The sequence below is a fragment of the Hyaena hyaena genome, unplaced genomic scaffold (assembly GCF_003009895.1).
Source record: "Hyaena hyaena isolate Hyena2069 unplaced genomic scaffold, ASM300989v1 scaffold_339, whole genome shotgun sequence".
Lineage (NCBI taxonomy): Eukaryota > Metazoa > Chordata > Mammalia > Carnivora > Hyaenidae > Hyaena > Hyaena hyaena.
Genome location: NW_024080971.1, coordinates 15,130 through 35,891, shown reverse-complemented (window position 1 = coordinate 35,891; position 20,762 = coordinate 15,130). Strand labels below are relative to the sequence as shown.

General features: G+C 55.7%; 1 protein-coding gene across 1 annotated transcript in view; it reads left to right on the top strand.

The window, feature by feature from the left end:
* LHX4 (LIM homeobox 4) overlaps positions 1-20,762 on the top strand; it is a 42,939-nt gene that overhangs the window by 14,389 nt on the left and 7,788 nt on the right. Inside the window, exons 2-3 of the mRNA XM_039249511.1 lie at positions 2,240-2,411; positions 20,374-20,576. Of these exons, the coding sequence (XP_039105442.1) occupies positions 2,240-2,411; positions 20,374-20,576 (375 nt within the window). The remainder of the gene's footprint in view (positions 1-2,239; positions 2,412-20,373; positions 20,577-20,762) is intronic.

The following is a 20,762-nucleotide window of genomic DNA, read 5'->3' as shown; positions in this document are numbered from 1 at the left end:
GCGGCCGGGAGGAGAAATATAGCCGCAGCTTTCCCCGAGGCAAGGCCAGACAACAATTAGGTGGGAATGGGCGCCCTCTGGCCCGGGAGCGGGGCGGGTGCGGGAGCGAGCGGCGGACGCACGCCCCGCGCCCGGGGGACGCGTCTCCGTCCGGGTTCTCCGAGGGCTCATCTGCCTCCACGGGCGGGCCCCCCGGCCCTCGGACTCAGCCGTTCGTTCGCTCACAGAGATGCCCCTAGCGGGCCGTGTCGCCGCGTCCCCGATGGCCCCGGGCGGCAGACGGTTGCACACGGTCTGGGACCTGGGAAGGGCTGGTGCGCGCGCGTTCCTGCCGATCTGCAAGCCAGGTCCCTGCGCCTGGGGTGGGGGTGGGGGGTGGGGAGGGAGCTTCGGCCTTCTCTCCGGTCGCGTGAAAAATGGTGCCAGAGCAACGCGGCTCCACACCGCCTTCCTGCAGCCCTGGCTTGGCGGCTGCGCGGCTCCAAGTGAGAACGCGCAGGCAGGAGAACCCGCGCCCCGGGCCGTTTAGGAGCCCCTTTACACGAGTTGTCCCCCTCCCCCACCCCCGCAGGCTGGCCTTGTCACACCGCGGGAGTCCCCGGGTGTGCAGCCCTCGCCCCTCAGAGTCTCCCTTCTGCTTATCCAGATGTCTACGCTGCTAAGGCCCCTTGCTCTCAGACCTCTTCCCTGCTGCTCCAGGGACGTCAGTCCAGATGGTCCCCGAGAGAGGTAGGGGTGTAGTTGTAGTCGGAGGAGCACTACCTGCAGACAGACAGGCATCACCCCCCTTCCCCGCCTTGGCGCGGCTGCCTGTCATGTGGGCACAAATGAGCCTCCACAGGAGCCTGGGGACAGCTGTGCAGATCCTTGATCAATGAGATCAAGCCCATGAACGTGGGTCCCTAACGTTCCTTCCCCACAGCCGCAGCAGCGCCACAGGGAACACTCTTACTGCGATTGTCTCCTAATAGCAGCAAACCTTTATTGAGCACCTACTGGATACTGGCCTTGTCCTATGGTATTGATTCACTTACCCTTCACAACCCTCCTACCAGGGACTTCTGTCTTCATCACCTCCCCCTCCCCCACCCTTGTTACAGATGAGAGAACTGGGCAGGGAGAGGCCAAGTGATTTGCCCGCTAAAAAGCAGAGCCAGGATTCAAACCCAGGAGGCTGGCTCAAGAACCCGCGGTCCCAACCTGTGTCCTACCCATCCCCCCTTATTTGGTAGAAATTCCTGTTGCTGTCATGTGCTTAGTACCTTGCTGGGCACATCAGAACTGTTCGGTAAGTAACTTGGTAGCTGGTTGGGTGAACATTTTCTTTGTCAACGAGGAAAACTTCGGAGATAGAAAAGAATGCCACATGCCCTGGGCGGGTAGCAAATATTCAGACCCCTGCATCTCTGTCTCACTGTGGTTCTTGTAGTTTCCATGGGGCGTTTTGGTCTGAGAATGGGGTCAAAGGGCAAGGCCGCTAGTGGGTTTTTCAGACAAATGCTGGTAGCTGCTGAGGCCATAAAGGGGAGCAGGCTGGTTTTGGGGTTACTGTGCCCAACACTGACATTTGTGTGTCTGACACAAGTGGTGTCATGTAGTGAGTGTCCCCATAGGCTGTCTACAGGTCTGAGATACAAATGACTTAGAACTTGAGAGAGCTTTCTTTCTACCTAGATGTGTTCACACTTTGTCCCCTGTGCTTTGAGGCCAATTCCCTTACGTTAACACTTTAAAATCATATCACATCAACAAACATGATATGAATCAAGAAACACGTAGGATTCCTGAGAGACTTGGTTTTCCTACTTCTGTTGGTATTTTGGAGTGCACAGGAGAAGCAGGTGACCTGTGTTGAGGTCAGCTTCTTAGAAAGGATTTGCTCAAATATTTATACAGCGATATGTATCTGTGGAGCTACTCGTGCGTGCCAGGCACTGTGCTAGGTGGCTGGGAGACGGAGCTGCAAAAGAAACACTATTCTGGCCCCTGGAAGATCCCACCTCCTAATGGGAAACACAGGGCAGGTTGGATTTCACTTCCCACGTGCCTCCTTGACCAGCGACCTCTGTGTGGTGTACAACCTGCACAATCATTTGCGACGGCCCCAAGCGGTTGGGTTCTGTCCTTTCCCTCTAGTGGGAAAGGAGTCGTGACGAGCAGAAGGCATCCACACAGGATCTGGTCCGCTTAGCAGTGCTGTGTGGAAGGCTCACTCTGCCTGTCTCTCCTCTGCCCACAGAGATCCCTCAGTGTGCCGGCTGCAACCAGCACATCCTGGACAAGTTCATCCTGAAGGTCCTGGACAGACACTGGCACAGCTCTTGCCTCAAGTGTGCAGACTGCCAGATGCAGCTGGCGGACAGGTGCTTCTCCAGGGCCGGGAGCGTCTACTGCAAGGAAGACTTCTTCAAGTAAGTGGGAGCCCAGGGTGCAGCCTCCCTCCCTTGCCCTACTCTGTCTGCCTCTCCCCCTTGAGAGGCTGGGGTGGGGGTGTGGGGAAGGGGAGCTGACAGAGGGCTCCAGCCAAACTTCTGCAGGGGGGCTGACGAGTCTTGGTGAGTTGGTGTTGGTTTCTCGGGCCACTTGGCTGTATCATTCCTGCCACTTTGAGGGTGGCTGCTTTGAGGTTCACACCCCCAAACTAGAGGAGTCTCCGCGGCTGCTTCAGGGCCCCAGAGGCTTGGGAGAGTTGCTCCTGGCTGGGGTCAAGCCAGGCTCTGTTAGTGTCCTCACTTTCAACGAAAACATGATGAAGAGGCAGTTTGATGCGATGGTTAAGAGCCCAGACCCAGACAGGGTTTGAATCACTTATTAGCTGTGTGCTGTTGGGCCACTTACCTAACTTCTCTCTGCCTCACGTTGCTTATCTCTAAAATGGGGCCAGTGATAATACCTTTGAATGGGTCAGTATGTATAAAGTCCACAGGACAGTACCTGACACCTGAGTGTTAGCCTTTAAGAAAACTGTCCTCAATTCCTTCCGGGGTTGGAGCCCTCAGAAAAAAAGTCCTGCTGGTCACAGAGAGGAGACTTTCTAGGATTTATATTCTGTGGCGTTTCGTCTGGGGCTTCTCTCCTGGAAGCTATTACCCGAGGCACTCAGGCTGATGCCTCAGTTCACCTGGACCAGCTGGCGACAGCAAGGCCAGCAGGAGGAGAAGGCAGGTGTCCGCGGGTGACGCGAAACCCGGCGTGGGTGGCCCATGGGGGTGCGCGAGGGGGCCAGGACTGCTGGGGCGCTCGTACAAGCCTGGAAACGCTTGGCACAAGTGCGTAAGCCTCAGAGGGGCGGCGTGGCTCCTTCTGGGTTTGTGTTTTCTGCACAGAGGGAGGGGCGATGGGGACAAGTGCCAGTCCTGGATCCAGAAAATGTGTCTCCCCAGTCCTCCCAAAGCTGAACCTCAGGGAACAGGTGATTTGAATTTCTGAGGATTCTCAAATTTCGTTAGCCCAGTAGGAGCCCAAAAGCACATTAAAGGTGACCTTGGTTTCTACTGAGGCTTCCTCCAAGGCTTGTGCTCAGAAGGCAACACTCTCCACCACTTTGGTCAAAGATGCACCGCTCTCTCTCCCCCTTGGTGTGTGTGTGAGCATGCATGTGCTCACACGTGCGTGCATGTTGCTGTCTGTGCCTGGATGCTGCCTGAGGGCGGGGGCAGTAGGCACACAGGCACATCCAGAAAGTTCTTGATGGTTCCGACTCAGGGCCGGGCCTCTGGCTCTCGCTCTAGGTCTTTTCTGTGCTCCCCGTTCTCCCAGTCTTCCTTTTGCTGTCTCACCTCTGCCCCTTGCTGTGTTTCCTTCATTCTGGCATTTACAGTTCTGGTCCCTCCGCCTACATCCTTTCCCAGCGGGCACCAGGCGTTACTAGTTATTCATTTATCAGTGACGCCCTGGCCAAGCCCAGCGGCAGCTCACACAGGCCCTGCGTGGGGTGGATCTCATTGCGCGTGTGTCCATGTGCACGAACGTTGTGTGCCTGCGTGCGCCTGTGAAGGTTAATGTGTGAGCGAGGAGGGGCAAGGGGACGCAGCAGGAGGGGCCTGGCCTTGGGGCTGGGTCCTCTGTCCCTGCTCCTGGGTCTGTGCACCACTTTCCTGGTTGTCCCTGTACCTCTGGGAAGCCTCAGGGGCGTGGCCTTTTTTTTTTTAATGTCTATTCATTTTTATTTATTTATTTATTTTTTTTAATTTTTTTTTAATGTTTTATTTATTTCTATGAGAGAGAGAGACAGCATGAGCAGGGGAGGGTCAGAGAGAGAGGGAGTCACAGACTCTGAAACAGGTTCCAGGCTCTGAGCTGGCAGTCAGCACAGAGCCTGACACGGGGCTTGAACCCACGAGCCGCGAGATCATGACCTGAGTGAAAGTTGGACGCTTAACCGACTAAGCCACCCAGGCGCCCCTAATGTCTATTCATTTTTGAGAGAGAGTGATAGAGCATGAGTCGGGGAGGGTCAGAGAGAGGGAGACGCAGAATCGGAAGCAGCTCCAGGCTCTGAGCTGTCCACACAGGGCCCTGACGTGGGGCTTGAATCCATGGACCAGGAGATCATGACCTGAGCTGATGTCGGCTTAACAGACCGAGCCACGCCGGTGCCCCAGGGGCATGGCCTTCTTGCCCAGCTGGGAACAGGGTAGGTGCTGCGATGTCCCCGAGTTAGACCACTGGCTGGGGTGCAGGCAACACCCATTAGGATCACGCCACAGTCCTCTGTCACCAGAGAAGCTCCTTTGAGCCCCTGACTGGGGTTTGGACCTTGACCTTGACTGGCTGGCTCTAGGTTTGGGAAAGGGAAGTGGTAGCAGCTCAGGTTTGGGTTTGGGAGAAGTAGTGATAGGGAAAGAGGGTCCCTTTAGACCCGGAAGGGGCTGGGGCGCAGGCTAGGGGAGGAATAGCACAGGCCTCTGAGTCATAAGCCCATGACCAGAAACAACAATGACAGTTACTGGCCCAGACCAGTGCCTGACATCTTGCCTCTGCAGCCTCCCCATGCAATGGCCCTCATTTGGACCCTTCCAGGGCATTGTTCAGCAGTAACCTCGTAGCTCACCTCCCCCCTCCGCTAGCCCAAGTGCCTCCCCCCCACCCCCGCCAGACCAGCATCCAGCCTCACCGCTGACCCCGACCCCCAGCTCCTTCGGCATGGCCCCCTCTGCCCGCAGAATATTCCAGACGCGTTGTGCTATCAAAGCCTTCCACCCTGTACCCTGCCTCCCTTCTAGTCCTACCTCACCACTCTCTTGGGGCTTCAGTGCCCCCAGCAGGGTGCCCCCTCTCCCAGGCAGGCCCCGACCCAGGCTATTTTATGCTCCAGGGATGATGTCTGTCCTCTCCAGGTCTCCCCATCCTTCCATGGCCGTGTCCAGCTCTCCAGCGGGTGGGCACCCTGAGATGCCTCGTTTGGCTCACTCTTCCTGCACCTATTTGATCTTTCCTGTTGGCCTGAGGAAAGGCTTATTAGGTATTTATTATTTTTCTGTCCCCGGCATTAGCGCCTGGCCTTGCCCACAGGCCATCACTGGGTTTGGTCAGATGGCGAATTTACGGCATATTTGGTGGCCAGTTTCTTCTGTCCCTCACGTGATGTCCTGTGGGTCCTGGAGGCCCATGGTTCAGTCACAGTTGCTGTCCTTGTTCCACAGGATTGCCTTGCTTCTAAAGTGACCCACCCTCAGGGCTGAATCCTCTTGTGAAGTAGGGGAGCGGCCATGGGTTCAGTGCTGAGTCCAGGGCATTCATTCTGTGATAAACTGCTGTGTGGGGAGAATTTTTTTTTAAGTTTTATTTATTCAGGGCTCCTGCATGGCTCAGTCGGTTAAGTGATCAACTTTGGCTCAGGTCATGATCTCACAGTTCATTCTGGCTCAGGTCATGATCTCACAGCTCATGAGTTCGAGCCCTGTGTGGGGCTCTGTGCTGACGGCTCAGAGCCTGGAGCCTGCTTCAGATTCTGTGTCTCCCTTCTCACTCTCTCCTTTCCCTGCTGACACTATGTCTCTCTCTTTCTCAAAAATAAATAAACATTAAATTTTTTAAAAGTTTTATTTATTTATTTTGAGAAAGAGAGCACATGTGAGTGAGGGAGGGGTAGAGAGAGAGAGAGGGGGAAAGAGAGAGAATCCCAAGCAGGCTCCACACTGTCAGTGCCGAGCCCCATGAACTGTGAGGTCATGATCTGAGCCAAAATCAAGCATCAGATGCTTAACCGACTGAGCCACGCAGGCATCCTGTGTGGAGAGAAGTTTAAGGCTGAGGTGATCCTCCCGCTGATAATGGAGACTGAAGATTGGGCCTGCCTGAAGGCCCCCAGGGAGGACACTTGGATTCACAGACCCCTTCGGGACTGGGGCTGTTTGGGGCAGGAAGGCACAGCCACAGGTGCAGTTTGGTATAACAGGTCACAGTCCTAGGTGAGGACACGGAGGGAGTCAGTCCTCCAGGGTCAGACTGGCTTCACTCCCCGCCCCCGGGGATCTTGAGACCCACTGCCCACTTGGGGCTCAGGCTGTAACGTGGCTGCAGAGCCGGCGGTCCCCTCCTCATTCCAGTTCATGAAGCATCACCAGGCACCTGCCTTCAGATGGTGCACAGGGTACCTGGGAGCAGAGAGAATATGAGGGGGGGGAGGGGCAGGGCAGTCCCTGGAGCCCTGAGTTCCTCCCTTGTCCCACACAGGCTTCCAGAGTCACTTCCGGCAGCCTCGTGAGCGGGAAGGGTGGCGCCATGCACTTGAATTCACCTGTCAGATCTCAGTATGCTCTCAGCTGTGGGATTTGGAAGATGCCTGGTCAGAGCCATGGAGACCCTCTACTCTACCCTCCTTGAAGAAAAAAAAGGAAAGAAAAATCATTGCCCTTTGCAGATCCCTGCCCCATAGCCCTGCTCAGAGGGGCATTGACCTCACTGATGAGCATTGTGGTTCTAATTTTCAGGATCAGTATTTTAAATCTCTTTGCCCATAACAAGGGGAAAGGCCACTGCTTTGCATCACTCCAAGGGGTATCCTTTGTTCTGTGCAAAGTCGTCCCAATCAAGACTGTCCAGTGAGGAGTACCTTGCTGCAGGCATTGTGATACCCCAGAAGTGGGACCGGGTCAGCCTTCCACCGGCCTTCGGCCCGCGAGACGTGGTAATGCCGGTGGCTGGCAGCAGAGGGCGATGTTGATGTGTGCACACAGAAAGAAGTATTGTTGGAAGGTTGTACTCTGTGGTTGTTGCATTTTTCTCTTGGGGCTGTTGACTTCTGTCTTGCTCAGTAACATCGGCTGATCTTTGCTGTTGTTGTCATTTTTGCCTCTTGGGTCCTTGGCTGCCTTTCTCCACAGGAAATAAAAGCCTGAGACAGGAGAGGCACGGAGTCGACTAACGAAGTGGTTCCAAGGCTGTTACAAATGAATCACAAGCTGAGGAGCCAACAACTTTGTGGGCTGCATTTGCTAAGCAAGTGCTTTCTGGACTGCGTGTCCCCCGTGTCTCGGGTCCCGCATCTCCTTACAGAGAGACCAAGGCCTGGGGAGGGCAGGAGTCTGGGAGAAGAGCTTCTGGGTCCCCTCCTCATCGCTGACTGGGTCCAGGCAGGGGCCTGGCAGCTCCCTTACTCTGAAGCGCAGTGAACAGCACAGGTTTTCTGCTCCAGGAACTGGTTCAAGCACTGGGTCCCCTTTGGCAAGTTCCTTAACATCTCTGAACTCCAGTGTCCTCTTCACCAAAAATGGGAATGCTAATGGTGCCTGCTTCAGAAGGGCTGGGACCCAGGAGGGTTTCACAAAAGGGAGTTATTTTATGAACAGAGTGGTTTGATGAACCCAGACGGTGCTCAGTTGAATTCCTGTGCTGTCTTGTGCCAGCTGTTTGCCAGCAAACAAGTGACTGGGCCTTTCTGAACCTCGCTGGCTTATCTGTAGAAGATGCTCATTGTAATGCACAGAGCTGTTGTGAAATGGGAAGGAAATAGCTCGGAGACCATGTCTTCATCAGGGTCTCTGGGTTTCTGACCCCGATGACGACAACGTGTGACCACTTGACCTGCAGCCCTGAAGGGCCAGGCTGTCAGAGCCCACCCTTGGGACTGGGCCTGGGCTGGCATCTCTAGGCCTCCCTCCTCCCCGCCCCCAGCCCTCAGCTTTGAGCCCTTCCTGTTGAGGTGATGTTTAACGTCACATGGAGGTGAGGGTAGCCCAGCAGAGCTCAGAGGGGACACTGCGGTGTGCTGGGAATAAACCACAGGCTGAAGATGCTGTGGGGATTTACATGAAGATTTAGGAAACAAACCAGCAATTATGACACTATGAAAACAAACACGCTAGAGTCCAAGAGAGAGCAGCATTTAGGTAAAGCATAGCTTTCGAGAACATTCCAGGCCATTGTGTCCCTGGCCACCAGGGCTTTGTGCTCACACCTGCACGCCGGCCCCAGGGGAGTTGGGGGAGAGGAGGAGTAGGTGTTCTGAGAGTGACCGCCACTCCAGGGGCTTCCTGTCTAAGCTTCTTGCATCCCCGGGGGTGTCTCCCTGCCCCCTGAGGCCTTCACCTGCAGGGCGGGCAGCGATGGTCACTTCTGAGGGCCTGGTGGGATAGAAGGCCGCTTCATGGCTCATCCGGGGAGCTGTGTGCGCTTGGCCAGGCGCTTCCATTCCTGCCGGTGCCCCCTCCCCCAGCCAGTCAATCTCCAGGCCGTCAGCGAGGCTGCCGGCCAAGGGCAGGTAAGCTGCGTCCTTGGGAGCCCGGGAGATGCTGATTTATCCCCGCAGTTCAGAACAGCCTGTTTCAGCTGCAGCACGCCCTGCGTTTGGCGGGGACGCAGGGCGGTTTTGCTGGCTCCAGCCTGGTCTTCACTAGTGACCTTGGCCCGGTCACTCTGGTGACCAGGGCCTCCACCCCTCTGCTGGGCAGATGCCCGCCAGAAATCAGGTAATATGGGCAAGGGCCCGGCCAGCCTCTCTGCGAGGTGGACTTCACAGAGCGGCCCGGCTTGGGGTCTGAATCCAGCCTCGGGGGCGTTCGATCTCTGAGCCTCACCGTCCCGCCTCCAAAAGGGATGGGAATAAACATCTCCGTTTTTCTGGGTTACCGTGAGGATGCAGTAAGACTTAGGGAGTGCTTAGTTGTCGTCACTATTCGGGGTTATTCTTATTAAGGACCTGATGGTGGATGCATGGAGGGAGGAGAAAAGGAGAGAGAAGGAGGTTCGTGGGGTCAGAGGCTACAAAAGGCTGCAGACAAGACAGGGGTCCTGGGGCGGGACTTGTGTCCACCTGCCTGTGTCTAGGGGCAGGTCAGGTGATTGCAACAGCTGTCTGCCTGGCCGTGGGGGGCGGGTGAGGCGCCACCACAAGCCCTCCCCAGGGGACAGCATCCCTCCCCGTGTGGTCCAGAGCTCTGTGGCGGTGACCGCAGCCCTCAGCCTTCTCTTCCCAGAGTGGGGTGCCTGGCTCGGGCAGGAGGGACCAGCCTGTGCTTGTGTGGCCGCCTCCAGGCAGCTTTTACTCTGAGGAAGAGGCCACCTCAGTTCTGGGGTTGATAGCTGGTCCAGTCTGGGTCCAGGTCCTTGTGAGCCAGTGTTATTTCTGGCAACTACACACCTGCTAGCCTTCCCCTCCATGCGCATGGACGTGTGCACGTGTACACACACACGCACACACATGCGCTCAAGCAAAATGTGCTTAAGGGACCCACAGGGGGAGGGACTCTTTGATGTGTGACTTTCCATAATTTCTGAATAGTTTATAGTCTAATTCCCTCGCTAAGCAAATTAAACCTTTTAAGGTAAACGATCAGATGGTCCAGATAGTGTCTGTGCATGTGGACATTTGTAAGATTCAAACACACTGGTGGGACCAGGCCCGCAGTCATTTGCGAAGGCCTGTAATCAAGGCAGAAGCAATTACTTAGCGGAGCAGCTTCCCCGGGGACCCGAGGCCGTATATCAGGCCGTGATGAGTCCAAGGATTGTCTGCCGGCCCCAGAGGCCCAGGTTCAGCTGCGCCTGCCTGGCCTCCCAGAGCCCGGCCTCCCAGAGCCCAGCCTGGGGCGAAGGCCTCCTGATGCCTGTGGGGCCTGCAGCTCAGAGACTTCTCGGCCCTGGGGAATCCGTTTGGAGCCAAGTGGTTGCAAATCAGCCTGGGAGGGGGATGGCGTCGGAGCTGTGGAAACAGGTCCCCAAGCAAAGAGGGATCTGGGGGGGGACGTGTGGAGCAGACTCTTTATCCCAGAAAAAGATACCGACCCATGAGTGGCAGCCCCCGTCTCCTCCTCACTGGGGCTCAGCCACCTTCCCTCTCCTTCACCTCCACCCCAGGCGTTCAGTCACGGGCTCCCAGCCCTTTCTGTCCTCGCTGCCTCTGCCCTCTCTCAGCCCCGGTCAGCTCCCCTCCGTGCAGCCCCGGAAGCTTCTTCCTGCCAGGCCCCCCGAAGCCCCCAGCCCAGCACCTGGCAGCTGTGACCCGGCTCCACCTCGCTTCCTGCTGGCTCTCTGGCCCAGGTCCCGCAGGAGGGTCCCGCGAGAGCCAGTGGCTGGCCCGTGGCTCTGGCTCCGTGGCCCTGGAAGCCCCACTTGAGGAGAAGCCACGGGTGAGCGAGAGCTGGGTTCTGTGGCCTGAGCAATGTGTCCGCGCAGCAGGTCGGTCTGGTGGGAGGAGCTGGATGGGACCTCCGTCCCTGAATGGCCCTGCCACTCCACCACTGAGAATGGGTCCTCCGGTCTTGAGGGACTCGAGAATCAACAAGCGACCTGCGGGTGCCACAGGGGGCTGAGAACACAACGGGGGGGTGGGGTAAGGAGTAGGGGCCTTGCTGGGCCTGGAGTCAGGAGTCGGGTGGCTCCTCTGGTGGTAAGCAGACATCCCAGGTGGCTCCTCTGCACAGGGCAGCTTGGGGACAGCAGAGTGAATGCCTGGGCAGAGAGGAATTAGCCCGGAGTAAGCAGGTTAGGTGCCAGGAGGTAGGAGTGGGAAGCAGGGGGAGTGTAGTTGAGCCGTGACAGCTCCCAGCCTGTCCCCATTAGGGAAAAGGGAGTGGTGACACCTATGGGGGAGGGCTGGTGTGCAGGTTAAATGAGAGAGCTCATGTGAAACTGCCTGCCTACTATGTGCCAGATGCGTGCTAGCCAAAACTAAGGGAGGTGGGCTGGACTTTTGTAGAGGAAGGTGGGATCTGAATCCAATGTCCCATTATCTCCTGGGAAGCAAATCCACCCCCAGCTGGGAACGGGTGAAGGGGGCCAGAGCTGAGGGAAAGGGGAAGTTGGACTCTAGCCCCTTCTCTGCCACTAACTGAGCTGTGTGATCTTGGACAAGTTACTACCCTTCTCTGGGCCCCAGTTTTTTCTGTGTTAAATGAAGGGGTAGGAACGGGTCCCTGGCTCTAAAGCTTTTCTAGTAGCATCCATCTCAGAATAACATTGAATGTTCCTTATGAAGAAAAGCATTATATTAAATCCCCCCAGGGCACCTGGGGGGCTGTGTAGTTAAGTGTCTGACTTTGGCTCAGGTCTTGATCTTGCAGTCCGTGAGTTCAAGCCCTGCGTCAGACTTTTCTCTGACAGCATGGAGTCTGCTTGGGATCCTCTCTCTCTGCTCCTTCTCAAAATAAATAACATTTAAAAAATAAGGCACTGCGGGGGCAGTTCCAGTGGGTCTGGGAGGTGTACGTGTGAGCACATGTTGTGGGGGTGCTGTGTTCCCACTCCCCAAGGTTCTAACGTTTCCTGGGGTCAGGCCCTCTCCAAATATGGCCCCTGTCTATGTCTGGAGAAGGCTGGCCGCTCTGGGGCAGAACTTTATGTGCCCATGACATGACTGTGGTGGTGATATATGTTGGGAATATTGGTACATACAGTAACAGTAAATATCAGCAACTTACCTGTCAAGAGTGGTGATAGATAAAAGAAATACATGTAGGGAACTGTCAGCTGGGAAAAAAATATACAGCCTGCAGTAAATCACCACTGAGCAATTAAAGCATAAAATTAAGTTATGCAGTATTTTGTTTCCTCAGGCCAGTGCACTGGGCCGTGGCAGCCCCCACACGCGGTCGCTGGCGCGGGCCTGGGCTAACCCCTCCCCGGCTGCCCCCTGATGGCCAAGTAAGGAAGAGCACTGGGTTCAAAGCCCAACTGCACTGTTCTGGCTATGTGGTCTCTAGCACAATCCTACCCTCTCTGAACTCACTTCCTCATGTACAAATGGGGGATGGGGATTAATGCACACCACGGGCATGGGCCAAACACGCATCCTGGGCAGGTAGTGCTGGAGGCACTGGGCTCGGCGGTGAACAAGGCAGGTCCAGCACCTGCTGGTGTGGAGAGATCCGGTGAATGAGCAAGAACTGGGAGGTGCGTCCAGTGGAGATATGGAAGGAGGTGCTGGATGGGGCATGGGGGAGGTCAAGGAATGCCCCTGGAGAGGGTGACATTTGAGCGGTGACCTGGAGGAAATGCAGATGTGAGCCATGTAAGTATCTGGGGAAAGAGCATTCCAAGCTGAGGAAGCCCGAGGAGCCAAGGTGGCCAGGCGAGTGAGCAGGCGAGTGATAGGGCAGGAGGCTGGGTAGTCGTGGAGGGTCTTGGAGGCCAGTGAAGGGACGCCAGCCCTTACCCTGAGCCAGGGGGAGCCACTGGAAGGTGCGGAACAGGGGAGTAGATGGACCACCATGGCTATTGTGTGGGGGAAGGGCTGAAGCCAGGAGAGCCGTTAGTTGTGGGCAAGGTGTGACGAAGGCCTGAACCAGGGAGGCAGAGGTACAGATGGTCAGAAGTGGTCCAATTCTTGAGTGAATTTTGGGTTAGAGCCAACAGGGTTTGCTGCCATATTGGGTGGGGGTGTGCAAGGCTTTCAGCCTTAGTCACTGGAAGAATGAAATCACCCGTCTCTGACGCAGGGTGGGGGAGGTGCAGATTCTGGGGAGGATCAGGAGTTTGATTTCAGACATCCAAGCTGAGAAGCTGAGGAGACAGTGGGATATACCAGTCTGAGCTAGGCGAGAGGTCTGGGGGAGAGGCAGAAGTAAAGTCCCCAGTGGGTGGGGTAGGTGGAGGAGAGGCTGGGGGCGGGGCGGGGGGGCAGAGCCCAGAGAGCTGGTCCTGCAGCCAAGTGAGCACAGTGTTCTAAGGAGGAGGGAGAGAGCCATCGGCAGGTCAGGGAAGACCTGACCAATGGGGCAGCAATGCTGGGGTCATGGGTAACCTTGGCAAGTGCAGTTTGGGTTGACTGGTGGGTGACACCCTGACTGGAGTGTGTATCAGTTAGGGCTCTCCGGAGAACAGAACCGACAGGGTGTGTGTGTGTGTGTGTGTGTGTGTGTGTGTGTGTGTGTGTAATATAAAGAGATTTATTATAAGGATTGGCTTATGTGATTTTGGAGTCTGAGAAGCGCTGAGATCAGCAGTCAGCAAGCTGGAGGCCCGGGAGAGCTGATAGTGTGTAAACTCTGGTCCAACAGCCAGCAGGCTTGAGACCTAAGAAGAGCTGATGTTTTAGTTCAAGTCTAAAGGCAGGAAAAAGCATGTGCCAGCTCAAGGAAGTCAGGCAGGAATAATTTCTTCTCACTCTTGGGAGAGTCAGCCTTTCTGTTCTGTTCAAGCCTTCAGCTGATTGGATAAGGCCCACCCACAGTGGGGAGAGCAATCTGCTTTACTCAATGTACTGATTCATATGTTAATCTCATCCCCAAACACCCTCACAGGCACACTCAGAATAATGTTTGATGAAATATCTGGGCACCCCATGGCCCAGTCAAGTTGACACATAAAATTAACTATCAGAGTGGATTCAAGAGAAGAGTGGCGGGGTGGGGGGGCACCTGGGTGGCTTAGTTGGTTAAGCATCTGGTTCTTGGTTTCAACTCAAGTTACAGTCTCGTGGTTCATAGGTTCAAGCCCTGAGTCGGTCTCCACCGCTGGAGCCTGCTTGGGATTGTCTTTCCCCCCTCCCCTGCTCACTCTGTCTCTCTCAAGATAAATAAATAAACTTAAAAAAGAGAGAGAGAAGAGTGGGAATAGGGGCATTAGAGATCTTGCATGTAGACCCTTCTTTTGAGGAGTCTTGGTTTAAAGGGAGTAGAGAAGCTGGGTGGTAGATGGAGGGAGATGTGGGGTCAAGAGAGGGCTTTCTTTCTTTTTTTTATGTTTTTTTAATTTATTTCTAGGAGAGAGAGAGAGAGAGAGAGAGAGAGACAGCGTGAGCAGGGGAGGGTCAGATAGAGAGGGAGTCACAGACTGAAACAGGCTCCAGGCTCTGAGCTGGCAGTCAGCACAGAGCCCGACGCGGGGCTCGAACCCACCAACCGCAAGATCATGACCTAAGCGAAAGTTCGACACTTAACCGACTAAGCCACCCAGGCGCCCCAAGAGAGGGTTTTCTGAAGTGGTGAAAATAATAGCATGCTGTACGCTGCTGGGTAGCATCTAGTCCAGAGGGAAAATTAATCACATGGGGGGCACCAGGAAAAGTTGCTGGAGGAACGATCCTTTTTTGTTTTGTTTTGTTTTAATGTTTTATTTATTTTTGAGACAGAGAAAAGCAGAGCATGAACAAAGATGGGGCAGAGAGAGAGAAGGGGACACAGAATCCGAAGCAGGCTCCAGCCTCTGAGCTGTCAGCACAGAGCCTGATGTGGGGCTCGAACCCATGAACTGTGAGATCATGACCTGAGCCGAAGTCGGACGCTCAACTGACTGAGCCACCCAGGCGCCCCCTGGAGGAATGATCTTATTAGGCAGGAAGAAAGGGAGTCCATGCCTAAGTGGGCAGTTGGCCTTGAATGGGAGCACAGGTGGTTCTGGGGTAAGAAGTGGAGGGAAGGCAGGGCCAATGCGTGGCTGGACAGAATAGCAGGAGCACATGGCAGGTGTTTGCTGGGTGCTCCTCTTCTCCGGGAAGCAGGAAGCCGCTGGCTGGGAAGCTGGGGGGGGGGGGGGGGGGGGGGGGGGCTGGAGAGAGGAGGTGTGTGGGAGCACAGGAGGGTGAATGCACTAGCGAGGTGCGCTGTGGTTCCTGGGCCCTCTTGCGACACGGGTCACAGATTTGAACTGAGCCTAGTCAGTGAGGTGGTGTGTCCCGTGCTGGGCCGAGAAGGCAGAGGGTGGTGAGTGGGTTGGGGAGGTGAGGCTGTGTGCAAGGGAGGGGTTAGTAAGATGGACCGCGGATGCCTTGCTGGGTGAGGAGGAAGCCAGGCTGGAGGGGAGCGAGGTCCCGTGCACAGCACAGTGGGAGCACTAGCTGGACCCTGCATCCGTAGAGCTGTGGGGCTTGGTGCTTCGGGGAGGGAACTAGAAGATCCAGAAGATGGTGTGATGGCTGGAAAGTACCCCTGGAGGCGCTGCAGTTCCTGCCAACAGAAGGTCTGGCTGGACCCGGGGAGTGAGCAGCTGAGGAAGAGTAGCGGCCATGACCTTCAGAGGAAGAGGTGAAAGAATTGAGGGAGCAGGGGCAGAAAGGACTGTTGTGTGGCTATTGAAGTCACCATGCATTATGGCAGGAAGGACAGGAACTAAATTCACGGGGGGGGGGGGCGGGGGAGGTGGTGCTGGGATGGCTACCAGAGGAGGTAGCAGGGAGTGGTCTGTGAATTAGCGCAGGTGTGCACGCACAGGGATGCACAGTGGGGGCTTAGTACTTGGGAACTGCTTTTGTTAATTGCATTCCAGTGGCCAGAATATGGAACTTGGGATCATAAGACAGAACTTAAAATCAGGATGTGCCAGAACACCCGTGGTATAGGATTTATGTGCACCTGTTTCTAGAATGTGTGGTGTCTGCAGGGCCTGCATGTTGTCCTCTTTCTGGATTGTCCTCCGCACCCCCCCCCCAAAAGTGGTCCCACCAGGCTTGTCGATAGCAGCAGGGGTGGACAGGTAAAGGGGCAGACGGGAGCTCAGGCTGAGCACTGGGGTCAAGGGTGAGACTGAGGACACGGGCCTGGCCCCCTGCCTGGGTCAGAGGCAGCCCCTGGATGTTGGCCTGGTGTGTTTCCCCAGCCAATGGTCCAGGCCCGTGATGCCCGCCATGGTGCAAAAGTGTGGAAGGTGTGAGCAGCGTCAGTTTCCATGTTGAGGGGACACCTCCCAGGTGAAGGGTCCCAGGGCAGCCCCTGCAGTGCAGGTCTGGGGGGTCTCATGCTCTGGGGCTCAGAGCTGCTCAGGGCTCTTCTCCCCAAGTTCCCTTCTGGGGTAGGGGCAGCGGAGGCTTGCTGTGACGCCTGCCACGAGTCAGCAGAGCTGTCAGAAGCACGAGTTCAAGCCCTGGTTCTCTCTCTTGTTGCCTTTGTGAGCCGGGGCCGGCACCTCACTAATCCAAGCCTCAGTTTCTCATCTGCTAAAAGGTGTCATAATACCTGCCTCTCTGTTGGGCACACAGGTGACATCTGTCGAATGTGCATGATGATGGCACAAAGTGGGACACAAAGTTGTGTTTTTGTCAACTGCAGCCTCATTGCAACCTGGGTTTGAGTCCTTTCTCGGAAAAGCTTTTGATGGGAGTTCTTATGTTCTGTGTCCTTCCCCAGTGGTTCAGACACACGGTTTTGTTTTGTTTTGTTTTTGTTTAAGTTTATTTATTTATTTTGAGAGAGAGAGAGAGAGAGAGAGAGAGAATCGCAAGCAGGCTCCACACTGCCAGCATGGAGCCCAATGTGGGGCTCAAACTCATGAACCGTGAGATCATGACCTGAGCTGAAACCCAGAGTCGGTTGCTTAGCCGACGGAGCCACCCAATCATCCCCAAACACACTTTTTAAGGAATTCATGCATTCATTCCTTTGCTGGCTCAGTGGGTCCCTGGTGCCTGTCAACTACATGCTGGGCTGGGTTAAGAGAATTTCCAGTGATGTTGGTCTGAGCAGGAAAGGAATGTGGGCCATTAGCAAGTCCTTCCTCGCATTTTCTTTGTCATTTGGATCGGCTCCAGCTGCCTTCCCTGGGGAGACCCGACTGTCCCTGGAGGCCTGGTCAGGGAGATGGTCCTTGCAGTGAGCAGGGCACGGCAGGCTGCAGCCAGAAGGCAGGGCCCTGCGCACAGGAGGTGCTCGGGGACAGGAGGAAGGGGGCACTGCCTGGGAAACCCCTCAGAAGCCTTTTCCTTGGGGCGCATGGGTGGCTCAGTCGGTTAAGCGTCTGACTTTGGCTTGAGTCATGATCTTGCATTCTGTGAGTTTGAGGCCTATGTTGGGCTCTGTGCTGACAGCTCAGAGCTGCGAGCCTGCCTCGGATTCTGTCTCCCTCTCTCTTTGCCCCTCCCCCACTCAATCCTCTCTCTCTCTCTCTCAAAAATAAGTAAAACATTTTTTAAAAAACAAAGCCCCTTCTTTGGCTGGCATCCAGCTCTGCCCCCACCCCAGCATCCTTCAAATTTGGTCAGGTTGGTTAGACTTTGCCTCTCTGTGTAACAGCCAAGTTCACAGTTGGGGCTTGGGGACAGTGTCCTCACCAGCCCCCCTTCTTCTGGGGCCATGGACTCTGACCAGCAGGTGGCGGGGGTGCCCCTTGGCACTGAGAGCCCTGTGGGTCAAGGGGATGCACACGGTCCCCTCATTGAGGGTCCTGCTGGCTGGGCTCCAGGGGAAGAAGGTAATAAGGAGCAACTTTCACTTACCATCGGTATAAATCCCACAATCAGGGAAATTGCTTCAATTGCTAAAAAACGCTGGTGGGAAAGTCCATTTATTTTTCATTTTTCTTGTGCACTTGCCACCCTTATACATGAATCACTGTCGGTGTGTAGATTAAATTTATACCCCCGTTATCTTTCATGTCTCTGGGGCTCTGGTGTCAACTGGGTTTCTGGTCACTGACAGCCACAGTCTACTTCTTAGTGGTGAGAGAGACGTGGTCCTCTCCAAGGACACTGCCACGGGGGTCTTCACTTGGTTCTGGAGCCTCCCCTTAAGCCCTCCGCACCTCAACAAGATCAGACTTGATTTTTGGAGAACTCTCTGGAGCTGTTCTGGCTCCAGTATCGTCAGCAAAGGATTTGCACACCGGACTTTTAGAATTTTTTTTTTTTAATTTTTAATGTTTTATTTATTTCTGAGAGAGAGAGAGAGAGAGAACAGGAGAGGGTCAGAGAGAGAGGGAGACACAGAATCTGAAACAGGCTCCAGGCTCTGAGCCGGCAGTCAGCACAGAGCCCGACACGGGGCTCGAACCCACAAACCGTGAGATCATGACCTGAGCCAAAGTCAGAGGCTCAGCCGACCAAGCCACCCAGGAACCCCATGGACTTTTAGCATTTTATGTGGGAGAGTTTCTGGGAAGGTGCCGAAGGCACAGTTTCATTTTCAACACCTGCTCTGTGAACTGGCCTGGGTAGGGTACACAAACTGCAGGCATTTTGAAAACACACTCTAGTAACACATATACACACAGGTTTCCTTTCTCTTTGTCCCTCAAACACACACACACACACACACACACACACAGACACGCACGCACACATGCATGCACGCACATACTCACACAAGATACAACTGGGTGCCTGCCTACCTGCCCCTTTAACACAAGTGACCTGATTAGACAGCAGTTGTTGAAGAAGCCCAGCTTCACCGGTGCTCTTGGAGGTGTAGAACTTTCTAGAAACGACAGTATACTTTGTTCTCCATCCTCGGGTTTAGCCATCTCCGTGTACCTCCTCTAACGGCATGGCTCTTGATTTGCTGGTTTATTCATTCGACAAGTGTTAACTCTCCTTTTGTGAGTCCTGTGTGCCTTTGAAAATTTTATAAAACCCTTCATGATGCACAAGTGTGTATGACTCTGCAGTGGTTTGCAGAGCCGGTCCTGAGCCTCCGGCTAAGAACACCTGCTTTGGAGGTGCACTCCTGTGCCCCCCACCTCCTCCTCACCAAACCAAGAGGCTTTCCAGGGGCCAGGGATCTGGGGTCCTTCCGAGCTAGACGCCCCAGCCCCTCACACCCCAACACCCCTCTCAGACCTCGTCTCAGAAGAGCAGTCCCCTGAGCCACGTTTCTAGACTTAGAGACCTCCCGCCCCAGCTTCTCTCTCTGTGACACTATGTTCCCGGGAGGGGAGCTGCTAAAGCCACCACTCGCTGGCCACGCCTGCCCCAGGCCCCTGCGGCCCTCAGCAGGTATCATTACTGCATAAGAGACCCATCATTCTGCATTAATCTGGGATTCATCATGATAGCCATGACCATAATTAATTTATTTGGTATTAATGTGGATGAAATATGTACTGTCCTTTCAGGGGAAATCAGGCTGCCTATAAACATTAGTTAAAAGGACCATTAAAATCAAACCTTCCCCAGATCCATTAGGCGAAGTCTTTCATCCTGAAGAAGATAAAGTTCTGCTGTGTGAAATGTCATGAATAATTAGGTTGATTGCTGTTTTAAACTCTGCCCCTGCCTCTCCACCCCCTCCTGCCTCCCTCCTGAAAGAAGGAAAGCTCACCTGTAGTGGAGCACCCCCTTCATCACCCATGTCTACACTGGCCCCAGATTCGCCTCTGGCCTGTATGACCACCGGTGTGGCTCCACGTCTGTGGGCAGCATGGGAAGGAGGCTTAAATGACCCCACCAGACTATATTTTCAACGTGTCTACTTCTCCTGCCTTCCCACCCTTGGCTCGGGGTGGCGGCAGGCACCTTCCTCTTGCCTCAGTGCTGGTCCAGAAAGGTGTAGACCGGGGAGAGGGCCAGAGCAGCACGGTGCAATCCAAGGTCTGTGGACTCCTTGTCCCGAATGGTGTAGGGGTGTGAAAAGGCAGATTCCTGGGCCCACCTCAGACTGGAACATTTCAGGGACTGTGCATGGGTAGGGGGTGGAGGCCGGCACGGAGGGGGCTTTGGCGTGTGCCAGACGGAGGGGAGAGGCAGGAGAGAGAAGCCTTCGGGAGAGCCCTGCTCTTGCTGCCAAAGTCAAGTTTCTCCAGAACCCCAGTGCGGACACCGGCACGTGCTGTCTCCTTCCTGGCCCTTCTTGTGGGAGCTTGAAGGTGTTAGCTGGATGCCTTTTGCACACCAGCCCGTGAACACACACAGTTGTCCCGAGGGGCGGGTCCTCCAGGCCTCACCACAACGTCGAAGACCAGGATGTGGAGGAACATCCAGCCGGCAGAGGGGTTCAGACGGGTGTTTACTGGGCACGTGGGAGCCCCGGCATGTCAGCCCGGAAGAGGCACGGGAGATTCGCTCTGATCCGGCCTCTTGTGGGGAAAGAGCCCGGGGCACAAAGCAGTGAGGCTGGCCGGAGGCAGGGGGCACCGGATGGTAAGCACGGGTGGCCCGGCTTTGATGTCCATGGACAACCCGGAGTGGTGGGTGGGAGAGGGGCTGAGATGAGAGGAGGGGGGGGTGCAGCCAGAACCCCTCCCCCCCACTCCCCCACTGAGCTCTAACTCTCCCTGCTGCCCGGACAGGCGCTTCGGCACAAAATGCACGGCCTGCCAGCAGGGCATCCCCCCGACCCAGGTGGTGCGCAAGGCGCAGGACTTCGTCTACCACCTGCACTGCTTCGCCTGCATCATCTGCAACCGGCAGCTGGCCACCGGGGACGAGTTCTACCTCATGGAGGACGGGCGGCTGGTGTGCAAGGAGGACTACGAGACGGCCAAGCAGAACGGTAAGCTGAGCCGCGCCGCCTCCCCCAACCCGGCAGTGCCCGCTGCAGCCTCCTCTCTGGTCCCGCCGCCCTTCCCTTGGAGCCCTGCTGGCGCCCTGCCTCCTCGGAGAGGCATCCCCAGATGTCTGCGGGTCGGGTCGCTCTCCACCCCCCCCCCCCCCCCCCCCCCCCCCCCCCCCCCCCCCG